Source organism: Cervus elaphus, chromosome 4 (assembly GCF_910594005.1).
Source record: "Cervus elaphus chromosome 4, mCerEla1.1, whole genome shotgun sequence".
Lineage (NCBI taxonomy): Eukaryota > Metazoa > Chordata > Mammalia > Artiodactyla > Cervidae > Cervus > Cervus elaphus.
The window spans coordinates 12,635,729-12,650,821 of record NC_057818.1 but is presented as its reverse complement, the minus strand read 5'-3'; the positions used below and the strand labels follow the sequence as shown (position 1 = coordinate 12,650,821).

At 49.9% G+C, this 15,093-nt stretch overlaps 1 protein-coding gene across 2 annotated transcripts in view; it reads right to left on the bottom strand.

Annotated features, from left to right (window-relative positions):
• CRISPLD2 (cysteine rich secretory protein LCCL domain containing 2) overlaps positions 1-15,093 on the bottom strand; it is a 65,678-nt gene that overhangs the window by 25,619 nt on the left and 24,966 nt on the right. For both annotated transcript variants that reach the window (XM_043898199.1, XM_043898200.1), the window contains 6 exons: positions 14,485-14,585; positions 9,165-9,305; positions 7,318-7,378; positions 4,024-4,090; positions 3,406-3,536; positions 1,402-1,445 (listed from right to left, as the gene is read on the bottom strand). In XM_043898199.1, coding sequence (XP_043754134.1) covers positions 1,402-1,445; positions 3,406-3,536; positions 4,024-4,090; positions 7,318-7,378; positions 9,165-9,305; positions 14,485-14,585 — 545 coding nt within the window. The remainder of the gene's footprint in view (positions 1-1,401; positions 1,446-3,405; positions 3,537-4,023; positions 4,091-7,317; positions 7,379-9,164; positions 9,306-14,484; positions 14,586-15,093) is intronic.

Sequence of the window (15,093 nt, the reverse complement as noted above, 5' to 3'; positions counted from 1 at the left end):
CTTAGGCAACACAGAAATGAATGGGCACAGCTCCGTGCCAATAGAATTTTATTTACAAAACAGATGGCAGGCAGGATTTGGCCTTGAAGGTTGTAGTTTGCCCACCTCTAGCACAGCCTATCATTTAGATGGGCAGGGGTCTATGCAGAGGTCCAACAAGGGTCTGTTACACAATGGGATGCTGGGGAGACCATTAAAATTAGGTTCAGAAGTCCACTTAAAGGTATAGAAGTATATTCTTGGTATATTATTATTTGAAAAGAAAATCAGGCTACCAATTTCAATTTTTAAAAACATATCAATGTACATATTACCAATGTATATACTCAATGCAGAGGGAAAATAAACTCTATAGAAATCCACCAAAATGTTCAGAGTAGTTATCTCTGAGTGGTCGAATTTAGGTCTTCTTTTTTCTTTTTTCCCTACTGATTCTCCATATTTTTAAATTATCTGGAATAAATAGGTATTAATTTTGTAATACGGTAAAATGCTGCTACATGTTTCTATAAAGATATCTAACCAGGTAGTCAGGTATCCAGGAGGAGAAGGGGATGAGAGAGCATGAAATGATTGGATGGCATCACCAACTCAGTGGATATGCATTTGAGTAAACTCCAGGAGATGGTGGAGGCCAGGGAGGCCTAGCATGCTGCAGTCCATGGGGTCACAAAGAGTCGGACACGACTAAGCGAATGTCTGGTATCCAGGGCAAGTGACAAGCATGGCTTTCCCAAAGGAAGAACGGCTGGGTGGGAAGTTTCCCGGGGTGGAGAGGCAATGTTTGTAGTGTGCCTATGCCCCCCTGCCTGCCTGAGACCCTCCAGCCAAGTGCCCGGTCTGGGCAACTACAAACCCAACCCCGATTCTGATTACAGCCTGCTCTCCCACGGTCACATGCCGCCCTGCCAAAGAACAAGCCACAGGTCATGTACCTAGCCGGACGAGGTACGGCAAACATAGGCCATGTCCTTCCCCAGGTTTCACCCCCTCCTCTGTGGCAGACATGACTAACCTCTCCAGCTTCGTTTTCTGCTGAGCACAGAACTGGACCTCAGAATCCTTCTAAACACAATGTTCCAGGTAGCCACTACCACTCGGTAGCAACCAACACTGCCTACACAGCCTGTTGGCTACTCTAGACCCAGGCAATAGTCTTTCTGTGACAGTCAGCGGGGAACTTGGGCATGTGTTTCAGCCTTAGCCATCCAGGGCCAATGCCAAGTTCAGATGTGTTTAGAAACTAGCTAAAGAATCCTCAGGAACCTCTTCAATACTGTGGCAATGCTGAGAAAAGCAGTATCAACAGGTATGATAACCATTAAATCAGTAAGTAAGGGGAACAAAATTCCAGGGTAACCTGTGGATTGTGGTCATATAAGAGAAGACGGTCCACCTTACCTTTTACTTTTGACACCGTGAATGAGCTGGAAGCCTTGTATTTGCTATAAAAGGAAACATTAGGTGAATGCAAAACAGAGCTGCTTCTAAACATGCACCCCTGTTCATTTCAGCCTCGATGTCATATCTTCCTACTTGCTTCCCATCACCCCGAAAGCCCTTAGGATGCTCCCGAGCAAGGTCTAGACTGAGAACATTCTAGAACAGGGCTCATTAACCTTCTTTGTGCCAAGGATCCCTCTAGAGGCCTGGTAAAGCCTTTGGACGCCTCCTCAGAACAATGCTTTTTAAATGCATATGATACATTTATAAGATTAAAAGGAAGTCATGTATTATTAATATCATTGTCAAAGTATGAAAACAAATTTGTGTTAGCCTAATGGCTGTGCATCTTCATTAATGCATTAAAACCAGAATCAAGAGGCAGGTTCTCTAACTTCTGTCATTGAGGGACCATGATGGGCAGAGAATGTTTCAAGATGTCTCCAGCAAGTGGACTTCGAGCAGCGCTAGCTAGATGTGGGGCTAAATATCCATAAAGGAAGACAATACTACATTTCAATTAGAGGTCAGTGAAACTAAAGCTTTCATCTGCCTTGCGTTCACAGACTCCCTGAATTCTGAGACGCAAAGAGCCTCACTCTAGATGCAAAGCTGGCCACTGGCAGGGACCAGAAGGGGCTTCAGGACAGGCATCCTGGGCAATACAGGCCCGAACCCTCAGCCAAGCCCACAATTCCACCGGGGCTGAGGTTGAGCTCCATCAAGGCTGGTGTAGAGGTCACCCAACCTATCTCTCTGAATATTTTCTTGGTTTTCATTTAAACTTCCTTGCTCTTTTTTGTTTTGTTTTGTTTACATAACCCCCAAATCCCTAGCTAAGACAGAACAAGGAATATTGCAACACTGCCTGAAGATGAAGAACCAGGCCTTTCCAAGCAGAATGACTCACATAGTTTCTGAAATGTTCTGAGTGGCCTCACAGTTTAGAACGGACACAGACATACCACCTTGTAACAACCACAGAAGCGTCTGCTGAGCTCCTTCCTGCCACAGACCCTGGGGTGGGCGCTGACAGGGGTCCCTGACACGCCGCCCTGTGGTGGGTGTCAGCCAGGTGTCAGCCTCAGGTCCTACCATGGCCCCCATTCAAATATCAGGGCACTGCCAGCCAGAAGGGACGAAGAAGCCAGCCCAGGTCACAGACAGAGCAGGCAGAGCTGGGTCTGTTTGACCCCAGGGCCTGCAGTGGGTTCCACCTGCTCCTGGTCACATGATGCCTCGATGCCATGGACAGACCAAGACACGGCCTCCTGCTGGTCTTCATGCCCCCTCCATCCCCCAGAGTCAGGATGGCAAGGATGGTCTGCCTTGTGATTCATCCACATACCTTACGTGAAAAGCATCTTGCAAACACAAGTAGGTATATTTAAAAAATGAAAAGCTTCATTCTCGGGGGTAGGGGGGTATGTAGGGAATGCCAGTGAAGAATTAGCCTGCAAACTCAAAGATACCATCAGTCATTACTGAGGTGTCCGAAAAGTTCTCAGTGACAAGGAAGGGAGAAAAAGGAGGATTCAGAACTCACGTCAGACTGCAAGACTGTATGCTTTTGAAGGTTGTGTACCTAGACTATCTCGAGCAAGTGGGAAAGAAGGGGTCAATATTTCCTTATTTGTTTTTCTATATCTTAATGGCTATATGTACATTTCATAATTAAGAGTAGTATTAACTTTCAAATATGGAATAAACTTTCCTAAAAGCTACAAAAACAAGCAAACAAAAAACTCAAAACAAACAAAAAACTCAATACATTAAACATACACTCAGAAACCCAGTGGAATAAAATATGCTAAACGGCCTGTAGGGGTGATTTCTGAGTTCTAGCATTGTCATCTTTATTGTTTCCTGCTTCGTTATACAGTCCAGAACTTCCCAAGGTTTCAACAATACTCTCACAATCAGAACAGAAGTCTTCAGGAGCCCTGATCACAGAATATTTACCTCAGAGACTGCACGCCGTTTCTCTCTGACTTGACAAAAAAGGGGACCTTCCCGTTCCTGGTGACGTCCACCAAGCCTCCCCTGTCGTCCAGGATCCCGTAGTGAATGGCGGCCCGGCAGATGCTGGACGCCTGCAGGGCGGGGCCGGAATGTAAGTACATCTGAATTCACCTTTGTCAGCGATCATTTCCAGGAACACCCAAGATGTTTGTCCTCAACCCACAAAAAGCCAAACAGCCGGGCCAAGGCTCACCCCACTGCTGACTCCGACCTCGCTCTATAACACGTCTTTGTTTCTGGGGTTGCTTATCTTTAAGAACTCATCTGCGTTGCTTTACAAACTAAGAACAGTGACAAACAGCCCTTTCTCCCTCTCCAGTGGAGCATATTATCGCTGGGGCTAACATAGAGACTGGTCGGCTCGGGGGTCAGCCCCCATTCCCGAAAGTGGCTTCACAAATCTGTGACCCCAGAAATAGGCATGGATCAGCTCTACAAAGACAGGGGTTTGACTACTGAGCAGAAAGAAAATCTGTTCACCTGAAAACCAGCCACCTGCTTTTAACACAGAGACAGGAGTCCACGCCAGCCATTTAAAGAAGCTCTGGCCATACTTACGCTTTCATAAAAGAGAGTCCCAAAGATCTTTGCTCCACTGTGCAGGCAGCCTGCTGGGCACTGGTACCTGATGGGGAAGAAAGAAGATGATTTTCATAAGTTGAACAAAATACATTGATAAAACCTTGCCATGAATTTATTGTTTTTATTCCCCTTCAACAGCTATCATTACATATAGAAAAGTGTTGGTGATCTAGCATACACTGTTTGGGAGGAAGCCACAATTTACCGAGGCTGAAGTGTATAGACACATGGCCACAATTACAGATTCAACTTGGCCTCTTTAAAGACCATTTTCATGTGCTTCAGATTCAAGTCACATGGATGTTTCTATGAACAGATGGACAAAAGCCTTGTCCAGAAGAAAGATGAGCAGCATCAAAGGCAGCAAAGAAGTCCTCAGATACCAATCATCAAAGATGTGCAGACTAAAAGTTCCAGGTGTCAAACTACAAGGGTGTTTTAATAGAATAAAATTCAATGATGGTGATCATGCTCACAAAAAAATATCAATTAACCTTTCCAGAAAGCCTTAATGATTCATGTCCCTTAAACCATAAACAAAATGAAGAAAAACAACCTACAAACTGGGAGAAAACATTTGCAAATGAAGTGACCCACAAGCTATTAATTTCCAAAGTATATAAATTCATACAGCTTAATATAAAAAAAGAACAAATAATCCAATCAGAAAGCCCCCCAAATGAGCAGAAGATCTAAATAGACATTTCTCCAAAAAAGACAGCCAGATGGCCAACAGGGACATAAAAAGATCCTCAACGTTGCTAATAGAAAAATGCACATTAAAACCACAATGAGGTACCACCCATCACTAAAAAGTTTACAAATAACAAATGCTGGGGAGGTGTGGAGAAAAGGGAAGCCTCCTACACTCTTGGTGGGAATGCAAGTTGGTGCAGCCAATGTGGAGAACAGGATGGAGGTTCCCTAAAAACAGAACTACCAAGTGATCCAGCAATCCCACTCTTGGGCATATATCCCAAAAAGATGAAAAATTCTAACTCAAAAAGATACATGTACCCCAATGGTCATGCCAGCAATATTCACAATATTCACATGGAAGTAACCAAAGGTCCATCAACAGATAGATGGATAAAAATGATGGTACATATATACCATGGAATATTACTCAATCATAAAAATAAAATAATTCCATTTGCAGCAACATGGATGGATTACCATTCTAAGTGAAGTCAGAGAAAGACAAATATATGATATCACTTATGTGTGGAATCTAAAAAAAGATACAAATGAACTTATTTATAAAACAGAAACAGACTTACAGACATAGAAAATTTAGGAATACAAAAGGGGGAAGTTGGGGAAGGGATAAATTAGGAGTTTGGAATTAATATATACACACTACTATATATAAAATAGATAACCAACTGTATAGACCTGTATATATAGACCTGTATATATAGACCTACTGTATATTGTATATAGGTATTATATGCAATATTTTATAATAACCTATGATGGAAAAGAATCTGAAAAAGAGTAAATATATGTATAACTGAATCACTTTGCTATATATCTGAAACTAACACAACATTGTAAATTAATAATACTTCAATTAAAAAAAATTTTTAATTTATATCCCTTGATTCTTGAATCTCCCAAGCAAAAAGTCAGAAAGTCAGACCTCCATGTTATTCCAACCATTTATAACTGGGAAAAATTGGAAGCAAGTCAGCAGGTGTCAAAGGAATAGCCAAATGTACTTCTGTGTGGCCAAATGTCAGCATGTTATACAGTCACTAGAAATGAAGTTTTTGAGGAACAGTTATTGACTTTGGAAATCTTAAGTGAAACCAGTAACATGCAAGATTGTACAATAGGATAGGCCTAATCAGAGCGCAGAACAAAGGCTGGAAGGGGCAACATCAAATTATTACTGACACTTATTTTCTTTATGCTTGCTTTGGTGGTTGTTTTCCTGAATTACAATGAACAAGGATATCCTTTAAAGTCAGAAAAAACACCCCAATAAATATTTTTCTTGCAAAAGTGCCATGTACAGAAAACTGACATGCCAGGTGGTGGGAGGGCATCCAGGAAGGGCACTGTGGGACTTCAGGGGGCCACATGTGGGCTGAGCTCTACTTCTTGACAGGAGGCGTCTAAGAGGCACAGACCCCTGCCTTCTTCGTGCCTGGGGAGGGCTCCGTCTACCTCCAGTCCTGAAACTCTTTTGATGCTGTCTGACAACGAATGTTCTCCAAACCTTGTCATCTTTTCCCACTGACTACTCAGGCGTGATGCTCTCGTTACAAGTCAGCAGTTCGGGAAGACATGGCACTGCCACGGGCAGCTCAGGAGCCTTCCGGGCATCCCAGACCGGGGAGTCTGCAGGGTGGAGATCCCTCCGGGATGACGTGCAAGGTGGGGGCAGATGGTTACTCCACCACCCTCGCTGCCACTTCTTGCTCATCTCACCACCAAACTGCCTGGTTCTGCTTTCACGGTATTTGCTGGCCCATCACCAAGGCTGGGCGGACAACGTGTGAGCCCCTTGAACATCTGATCCCGGCTGTTCTCTGTCCCAGGACACTCCCGCCTTCCCGCCAAAGGCCAGTGGGGCGTTCTCCTGACAAACTTGACTCCACGTCCCCGTGGTGTAAAATAGGACCGTCTCTTTCAGGTAATATGATACACCTTCTCTTTTGAGCATGTGCTTTAAATAACATGATTCAGCTTTAGATGAACAGACGCCAGGACCTATAGGAAGAAGAGCAAGGGCCCCTCCACCAATGACATGGTTTTCCTGCCGTGAACCTGAGGGTCTGCACGTGGCCGCTGCACCTGTTGGCCATTCGCTGCCAGAAGGAGCAGCCCAGTGGCTATGTTGCCAAAACCAAGCTTGTTCTTCTTGGCAGATGTTTTTCAACATCCAAAATGGATGCTATGAAGCGACTCCATTGGCTAGATTAATTCGTTCCACTCTAGGGGAGATGCTGGCCACTTCTCGTCTGGTGGGGCCCTGGGGAAGCAGGCCGACTGGGACTCCACAGCAGCCGTGCTGGACCCAGCCACGGCCACATCTGCCCTGACACTGCCGCAGCCCAGAGCTCTGAGCCACTCTGGGACCCCTTCACGCAGAGGGTGGAAGGGAGCGCCCACCTGCACCAAAACATCGTTCAGGACCTCCCTGCCGATAGCACACCTGGCATTTCCACAGCAGGTCAGCCGACAGGTCACGAAGGGACCCCGGGCCCAGAGTGGTGTGTCTGAGGGCTGCAGGTGGTGGGGGAGGGAGGGGCCAGCCCCTACCTGTTGCACGTGGACCCTTTACACTTGTCCTTCATCTTGGTGTCACACTTGACGACTTGGGCTAGGAGAGAAATGCAGAAACACTTGTCACGGCAAGAAATGGGAGGATGAGTCCGAGTTAGCAGATCCCATCCCCACCCCAAGGAACTTTCTGGAACACCCCGGAGTCCTCATCATAACGAGAGCAGAAGCGTCGCCCACTGGCTGTAGGCGCAGGGTGGAGGTTTGAATCCCGGTTCCTCTCTCTAGGAGCACCGTCACCTTGGACACTTACTTCCCGTCTCTGAGGTTCAAATCCCACTTATTAACGGAGATGGGTGCAGTATCCACCTCCAGGGGTTTCTCTGAGCCTTGATGAGAAGGAGAACCAACCTCGGGAGGCAGCCTGGCACGCTGAGTCCCCCTCAGCCTCACAGGGCCCTGAGGGCGAGCCTCGCGCAGCCCAGGAAGCGGGGACCCAGCCGTTCTCCCCAGCATCATCTCCCACAGCCACGAGGACTCGGCCAAGTTTTCCTTTGGTTTGTTTTATAGGGGCATATCAGAATCTTGGAGTAACGTTATAGTTTGACAGAAAGACACGTATTATTTTGTAATTTTACATTATGGAAAAATAAAATAATAATGAAAGAGTTTGGAACCTCTGGACAGACAAGGACATCAGGGTATTTCCTGGTCACAGAGAGCTACAGTCTAACAGGCAGGAGTCCAGGGGAGAGATAACTCCTGCTGGGTGTGGGCTGGTGGGAGGGCAACTGACAAAATAGCCAAGGCTTTCTGAGAAAGATGGGTGTGAGCTGGCCTCCTCCTCAGGCCCGAGTCCAGCTGTGTGCTGTGTGATAGTTCGGAGGGAAAACAGAGACACTGGCGGGCAGAGAAGCCACACCTGGTACCGTGTCTGTAAGAAAATGCCCTCTAGAGCCCCCAAACTTCAGTAAAGGTGCCGCATACACAGGTGACCCAGGTCGGGAAGGGGGGAATCAGAGCCGGACAGGGGAGGGCAGAGAGAAGCGAGCCCCAGGAGGGGAAGGGTCTCGGGAGACCAGAGGTGAGCGTGAGGACATGGCATCTGGGGACCTCCGAAAGTCTCTGGGGAAACAGCCAGCTTCCCGCCTTAGGGGAGCTGTTGGAGGCAATGTGCTGGTGACCTCACAATGCAGCTGACACTGGGGGACCCATGTGACTGTGAAAAATCCTCACAGCGACCTGATCGAGCTGCAGCCGCTCGGGCAAGGAGATGGGTGAGGAGGGACAGATGAGAACATGCAGCCCAGGTCTAGAATTCATAGCCTAGCTCCTTAGTGACTGCTTCAGCTCTTCTCTGTCAAGAACACAATGCCTCTCCTAAACTACGGACACAGGAAATGCACACACCCGCGTCTCTGGACTAAAACAGTGCTAACAGGAGGCATCAGGGCTCCTACTTTACAGAAGGGCACATGGAGTCTCAAAGAGGCAGGTCCGAGTCACAGGATCCGTGCGCATGGTGGCCCTGGGAGCCGGGCCCCGCGCTGCACGTTCACTCTTCCTCTGGGAGGGGGGCACCCCAACAGGAACCCAATCTCAGCCCCGGTCCTCTTTGAAAGGACAAGAGAAGGTCTAACCTTAAAATAACTGCGTGGGGGGAAAAGGCCACCCAAGTACAGCTCCTATAATGCTTCTTTTGAAATGACTTTAAAATATCATTTTTTAGAAACATCTTCGGGTCGTGCTTTTGCAAGCTATACCCCACTCTGGTCCCCGCTGTTTGTCGACTTGGAGACCTCTCAACCCACTGGCCCCCCTACTCCGTCCACCCCAAAGAAAACTGCCCCCTTCAGAGGCGGCCAGCATGGCAGAGCTCCACTCACTCATGTAGTTCACGGGAGAGTCTTTCTTGGGCTTCGTGGGTTTGATCACCCTCGGTGAGACCCAGACGTGCTTCTCGTCAGGAATGGGGGCCACTTCCACCTCGTTCATGTCGTCCGTTTCAGGTTTCTGGCCATAAGTCTCTTAATAGTGAAGGGGGGAGAGAAAAGCAACATGCTGGGATCCAAACAAAATGCACTTGGGAAGAAGTAAAAAAGCCATCTGGAGACGAAACTAGTTTGAGGTTTGCTTTCACAAAGGGTCATTTCAGCAGCAAAGAGAAAGTTCCGCTTCAGGGCCAACTGGCCAGGCGGGATTCTCCCCACCAAGAGCAATGGATGGCTGTCTGCTCACTGTGCTTGATTTGGAACCCAAGAGCAGCTGGGCTGACCGGAGGTTAGAAGGCCCCAGCACCCACCCCTGAATGGTCTGAATGATTTCTTGTCCCCTCTCTGCCTACTCACCACTGCCTACCCAAGGAAGCAGCTTCAGGAAGCCACCTCATCCTCTGACCCCAAACCACAGCTGTCTCCCCGAGGTCCCTCTGTGCTGGATTCTCACTGAGGGAGGGGTCCTCCTAGATATGTGCCATCGGGGTGCAAGAATACCCGTGTCGATGGTCTTGGACCCACTGCCCTTTACCGCCTACATGTTCTGTTCCCTTCCCCACCCCCGAAGGTCAAGATCACTTAACCTTTCTCTGCACTGCAGTTCTGAAACCCAGTAACACTGGAACCATCACCTAGAAAGAGCCAAAGACCCAACTCTTGGTTAAAAAAACTTAGTTCACTGGCTCCCAATCTTTTCCCCACTCAAATATGGTTATTTCTCCAAACATGACTGCAACCTTCATGTTTCAAAACATTCTAATTCACCAAACAAATTGCATTTATTAAGCATCAGTTCTTATCATGAAAGTCACCATAATCTGTAATCAGACCACTTGGATACCAAGCCTTACACTCCAGCCAAAGCAAAGCAAAGTATTGCTTGTGCACCCTTATCAAACATGGACCAGTGCACACCTGTTGTGGGACCCGCCAAGGATGTCGTGGACCAGAGCTGGAAACCCCTGCCCTCGAAGCTTCTCCAGTGAGAAAAGACAACAGATGTGCTTTGATAAGAAGGAGTTCAAGGAGCAGGAATGGATGGGGCCCTCACAGGCCTCTCATGTCAATGGATTAAGACTCAAGTTCCATCAAATGTCCACCAATTCCGAGCCTTATCTCCATTTCTCCTTAAGGGTGACAACATCTCTGAAGGACAGACCAACCGTTTTGTGTTGACACAAGCCATTCAATTGAAGGGCGACTTCAAGATCTCTTCAAGAGATCTCTGGGTGCCTTTTGATAGGACACTCTGCAGCCATTTCACTGGCTGACTCATCACTGTACAACCACCGCTCCAGGGGAAACCAAGAGGAGGATGGACGGGATCTAAGCCAGAGGAGAACATTAATCCTGAGTCCCAAGATCATTACCAGAGCTCTTGGACCTTCATGTCCGGCTCCTGGACAACACGCTCACCACCACCTCCCTCCCCCACCAGTTGAAGACTCCCTGGGGCAGCAGCCAGCCTGCTTCACACCCCACTCTACAACGAGCTCCAGCACACAGCAGTTGCTCAACAAAATTGGCTGCATGAAGGACTGTCAACCCTCCCCCCACCCCCCACAATGAATTCTGTCTTTGAACTCTTTGGAGGGGGAAAAATAGTCCCAGCAAAGTTTAAAGATATTCAGGAAGGGGAATGTGGAAAACATTATACTATAGCTATACTCTATAGGCAAAATCTTTATGAAGATGCTGGGTTTGCAAACAGCACTTGGAACCCAGCAGCGGTCTCTGGTCTGTCTTCCCATCAAAGTGGCTATTCAGGCTTGCTCTTCACTGAAAGCCAGAGCTGTCTCTGGAATAAGCTGGGTTTTCTTCCACTGGCCTTTAGGATTTTTATACCTCATAATCGTGGCTTTATTTAGCCGAATATAGTTGGGTAGCGCAGCCTAAAGCATTTGAGGGCTCACTATTTAAGAAAATGGGCAGACAGTCCTCACCCTCAGACACACACATGAAAAGTGGAATGCTTACCCAGAGGACGGGCTGTATTTGAGCACATCCTAATTAAGATCCCCTGAGTGGACCAGCACAGGCCTGGGGAAATTCCGTGCCCGAGTTCACGCCAAGGTTACCCTGTGCACCGTCCAGCTCTGGACCGGGGGTCCCAGGGTACCGAGCATTTCTACGTCATTCTGCAGGCTCCACCTGGTTCTATAAGTGTGGACAAAGCTCATAGCTAATGTCAAGTTCTGGTGTCATCCTGTCATTGCCCTGGGAGGCATGAACAGCCCCATTTCACAGATGGGAAAACTGAGCCTTGAAGAGGCTATGTGACCTGCCCAAGCTCACACAGCTGAGAGTCAGACTCCTTTCCCTGAATCCCACACCCTTCACTGCCACACAGGGACAGGCTGGAGGGGTGGGAACGCCTCTTACAGTCTATCCTTATCCCCGCTCCATCTCCATTAAGAGGTCAAGGCTTTGCCAGGCACCTCAATAAACGCTTATTAAGTAGCTTATGCAGATAAGCTGCTTTAGAGGAGACTTTCTGCATGGTTAGCTAAGGAAATCAGGATGCCCGCCAAGTGGAGTTGGGTATTTTCCACCAAAAATAAAGAAGCAAGTCCAGGAGGCTTCACTGGGGGGGGTTAACCAGCATCTAGGCTGTCTTTGTGTACATTTGTTCTCTGACAAGGACCCTCTGTGGACTTTGGGGGTATATTTATTCAGACAACATGCAGAACACACCTGCTAGGTGCCCCTGGAGGCCCTGGAGTGAACCAGCAGCTGTAACTACAGGTGATTCAAGTTCATGGAGAGTCTGGGTGCAGCAAGGGCATGGAGGCAAGTGAGTGGCCTGGCTGTGAAATCAGGGAAGTCTTCCTAGAGGAGGTGTGACACAACAGTTGTGTTTTCCGAGAAAAGAAGGCATGTGCCAGGATCCTGAGATGGATGGGGCCCCCAGACTGCTAGAGGGCCCCCAGTAACCCCTAAGGTAAAGAACTCCATGCCAGGTGATGAGTGAGGTCATACCTCCCCACCTCTACTTCTCCAAGAAAGTAATGGGCTGGGTCCATAAAGTGCTGACTATGTGCAGGCTGCTGTCCTAGTAACTCATACCTTCCTCACCACATCCTCCCAGCAAACCATCTACAGGAGATGATGGCATCACTCTTACAGATGGGGGAAACTGAGGCTCAGAGAAGGCAAGCAGTTTGCCTGGCATACCCGGCCCGGAGTGCAGACACGCCCCCTCTGCCCAACCTGCATGCCAACGGCCTGCCTCGCGCACTCATGGAGCCCCCCATCAGGAGACCTGAGGGGGCGCCCCCAGAGGTCTGCCCTCCCTCATGGTCCCCATACCAGCCCTCAGGATCTGAGAGGGGACTTGTCCCTCTGGGCGACCAGATAGCAGCCATAGGACCCGCCTGAAAGGGGACTTGGAGCCTGACATGCCTCGAGTGTTGGCCTGCCTTCTCAGCCCTCCCATTACCCCCGGGAGCTGACATGTCACCCCATTTTCACACAGGAAGACTGAGGCTCAGATTGATGAAGTGACCTGCCGGGGTCCCCCTGCTGGAACGTGCAGGGTTGATAGTCCTCAAGCAGGTGTACTAGACTCTCAAACCCACACTTGTCCCAGGAATCCAGGTATCGGAGTGGGACTGTGTGGGAATATTTCACTAAGGATGGGCGTGGGGACCCCGTCTCAAAGACAGTGAAGAGGGGGAGCAGAAACTCCACCTAACCAATGCTCATGGTGCCCTACCGCGTGGCGGGCACTGCCAGGACCTGCGCACCATGCCATGACACGTGCGGTTCCCTGCCGGACATGCCCTTCCCTTCTTTCATTACCAGGCTGTCGTCTTCAACAGCTGCCTGCTCGGGAGGCCCTCCCTGGCCTGGCCCACGGTGGAGGCTCCTGCTACAGCCCCGGGGCACCTGTATCATGCCCTGAGAGGGGCGATGGCCCCACTGGACGCCAGGTTCCCCAGGGCAGGACCAGGACTGGTCCCCATAGTCACCCCACCCCATCACCTAGCAACATCCTGGCACACAGCAGGCACTCAGGATGTTCACACCAAATGCGCTGACTCTCTCATCTGAGCCTGAGATGTGTCACGGACGGAGTCACCAGGCCCATTTTGCTGCTAGGCAGAGAGACCGAGGGGTTTGAGCAAAGAGCCTCAGATCACCAAGATCCAGAGCCAGAAGTCTCATGTCTGGACTCTGGGTTGAGCCCTGATTCCCCCGGAGACTCAGCTACCTGCACATAAGTCACAACCCAGGGGACCACATGGACCAGGCCACACTGACCAAACCATCAGACCTTTGCTTCTCCCCCCAGAGGGCACCCCCACCCCGCCCCACTGCAGTGGGCAGAATCAGCAGGGAAAAACCGGCCCGAGAGGGCTGGAACTCCACTCTTCACCCTGGAGCCCACTGCGCTGACCCCACGAGCCCCCGGCAGGGAAGGGCCGCTGCCTCCTGCCCGTGCCAACCCTCCTGAAAGGCCCCTCTCAGCCGTCACAGGACCTGTTGACGCAGCCACGTGAAAAAACACACCTCAACCGCAGACACACGTTCAGCGCCTCAGCCGGGACGGAGCTGAAGGAAATAGTCCAAAATGTGAGGAGCACTTCAGGCATGAAAAATGTGCATTATTTACAGGAGCGGGGTAAATGGAAACACCCTGAGTGGCCAGCAATAAACAAATGCTGGCGTCGCTGGAAAATACACAGCCTGAAAGCTCTGGCTGGGCCTGAGCTGAGGGGGGAGGGGAACGTAGATGTTTATGACGAGTAAGGGCTGGGTGAGCCTCACGTGTGGGTGGGTGGGAGGCTGGTGGGGACAAGGATGAGCAGGAGGGGCTCCGACAGCCCACCCGGTCCACAGCTGGCCTGGACCATCCATCACGCAGCTGCTTTAAATCCCTCGTTTGTTGTCTGTTTTGTACCAAAGTCTGAGCACCAAGAGGGCAGGATGCCTCTGGTCGGTGCCGCCCACGGGAGATGCCCACTGGGGGATGTCCCAGGGGCAGCTGGGTCCCCGGGGAGCTGGGGCTGAACCCCGAGTCTGGAGATGGGGAGGGGAGCGGGGGAGCGAGGGCTGGAGTCTGGAGATGAAGGAGGGGAGCAGAGGGTAAGGGTGGAAGGGGCCAATTTCTCCCCCTAGCTGTCCAACGTCCCCGTTTCACGGTGGCAGCTCTGTGACTCAGGGACGGGAGTGGAAACCCGCTCCCAAGGGCTCTGAAGTGGATTCCTACCTCGGTAACAGAGGTTGTTCTTGCAGCCACCGCCGTACTTGGGGGGGCACTCGGAGCAAGGCCGGCCGGTTCTGTAGGGGGCTTCTCCGATCCAGTTGCCCCTGAGGACAGACCAGAAACACCATCACGGGGCTGCCATGCCAGGGCCCGGGGGCCCCTCTCTCTGTTCTAGACCCTCTTGGGGCCCCGACACGGTCAGGGAGGACGGAAGGTATGAGGGGGACAGGCACTTGCCCTGAGCCCCTCTGTGCACAACGTCTAGAGAATTACAGAATAATCTAGCCAGAAGCCATGAAGCATCCTTCTCCTTCTCATCCTTTGTCCTGTGGCCCCCACCTACCCACACTGCTCCCTCTCACAACTCTGAACACCGGTGGCACCGCCCCCTCCCCCAGCCCCAACACCAATGCAGGGAAGTTGCTGGGACCCTCCCTTTTAAGCCATTTCTCAAATAAGTGATGGGCAGCCTGCTCCAGGGAGGGCCTCGAGGTTACTGGCTTCTCACTGCACACCCACCAACTCATTCCATCCTTCCAACACCCTAGGAGGGACATGCTAGAGTTCAATCCTTTATCAGGCGAGGAAACAGGCTCAGAAATGTTAAGTGAC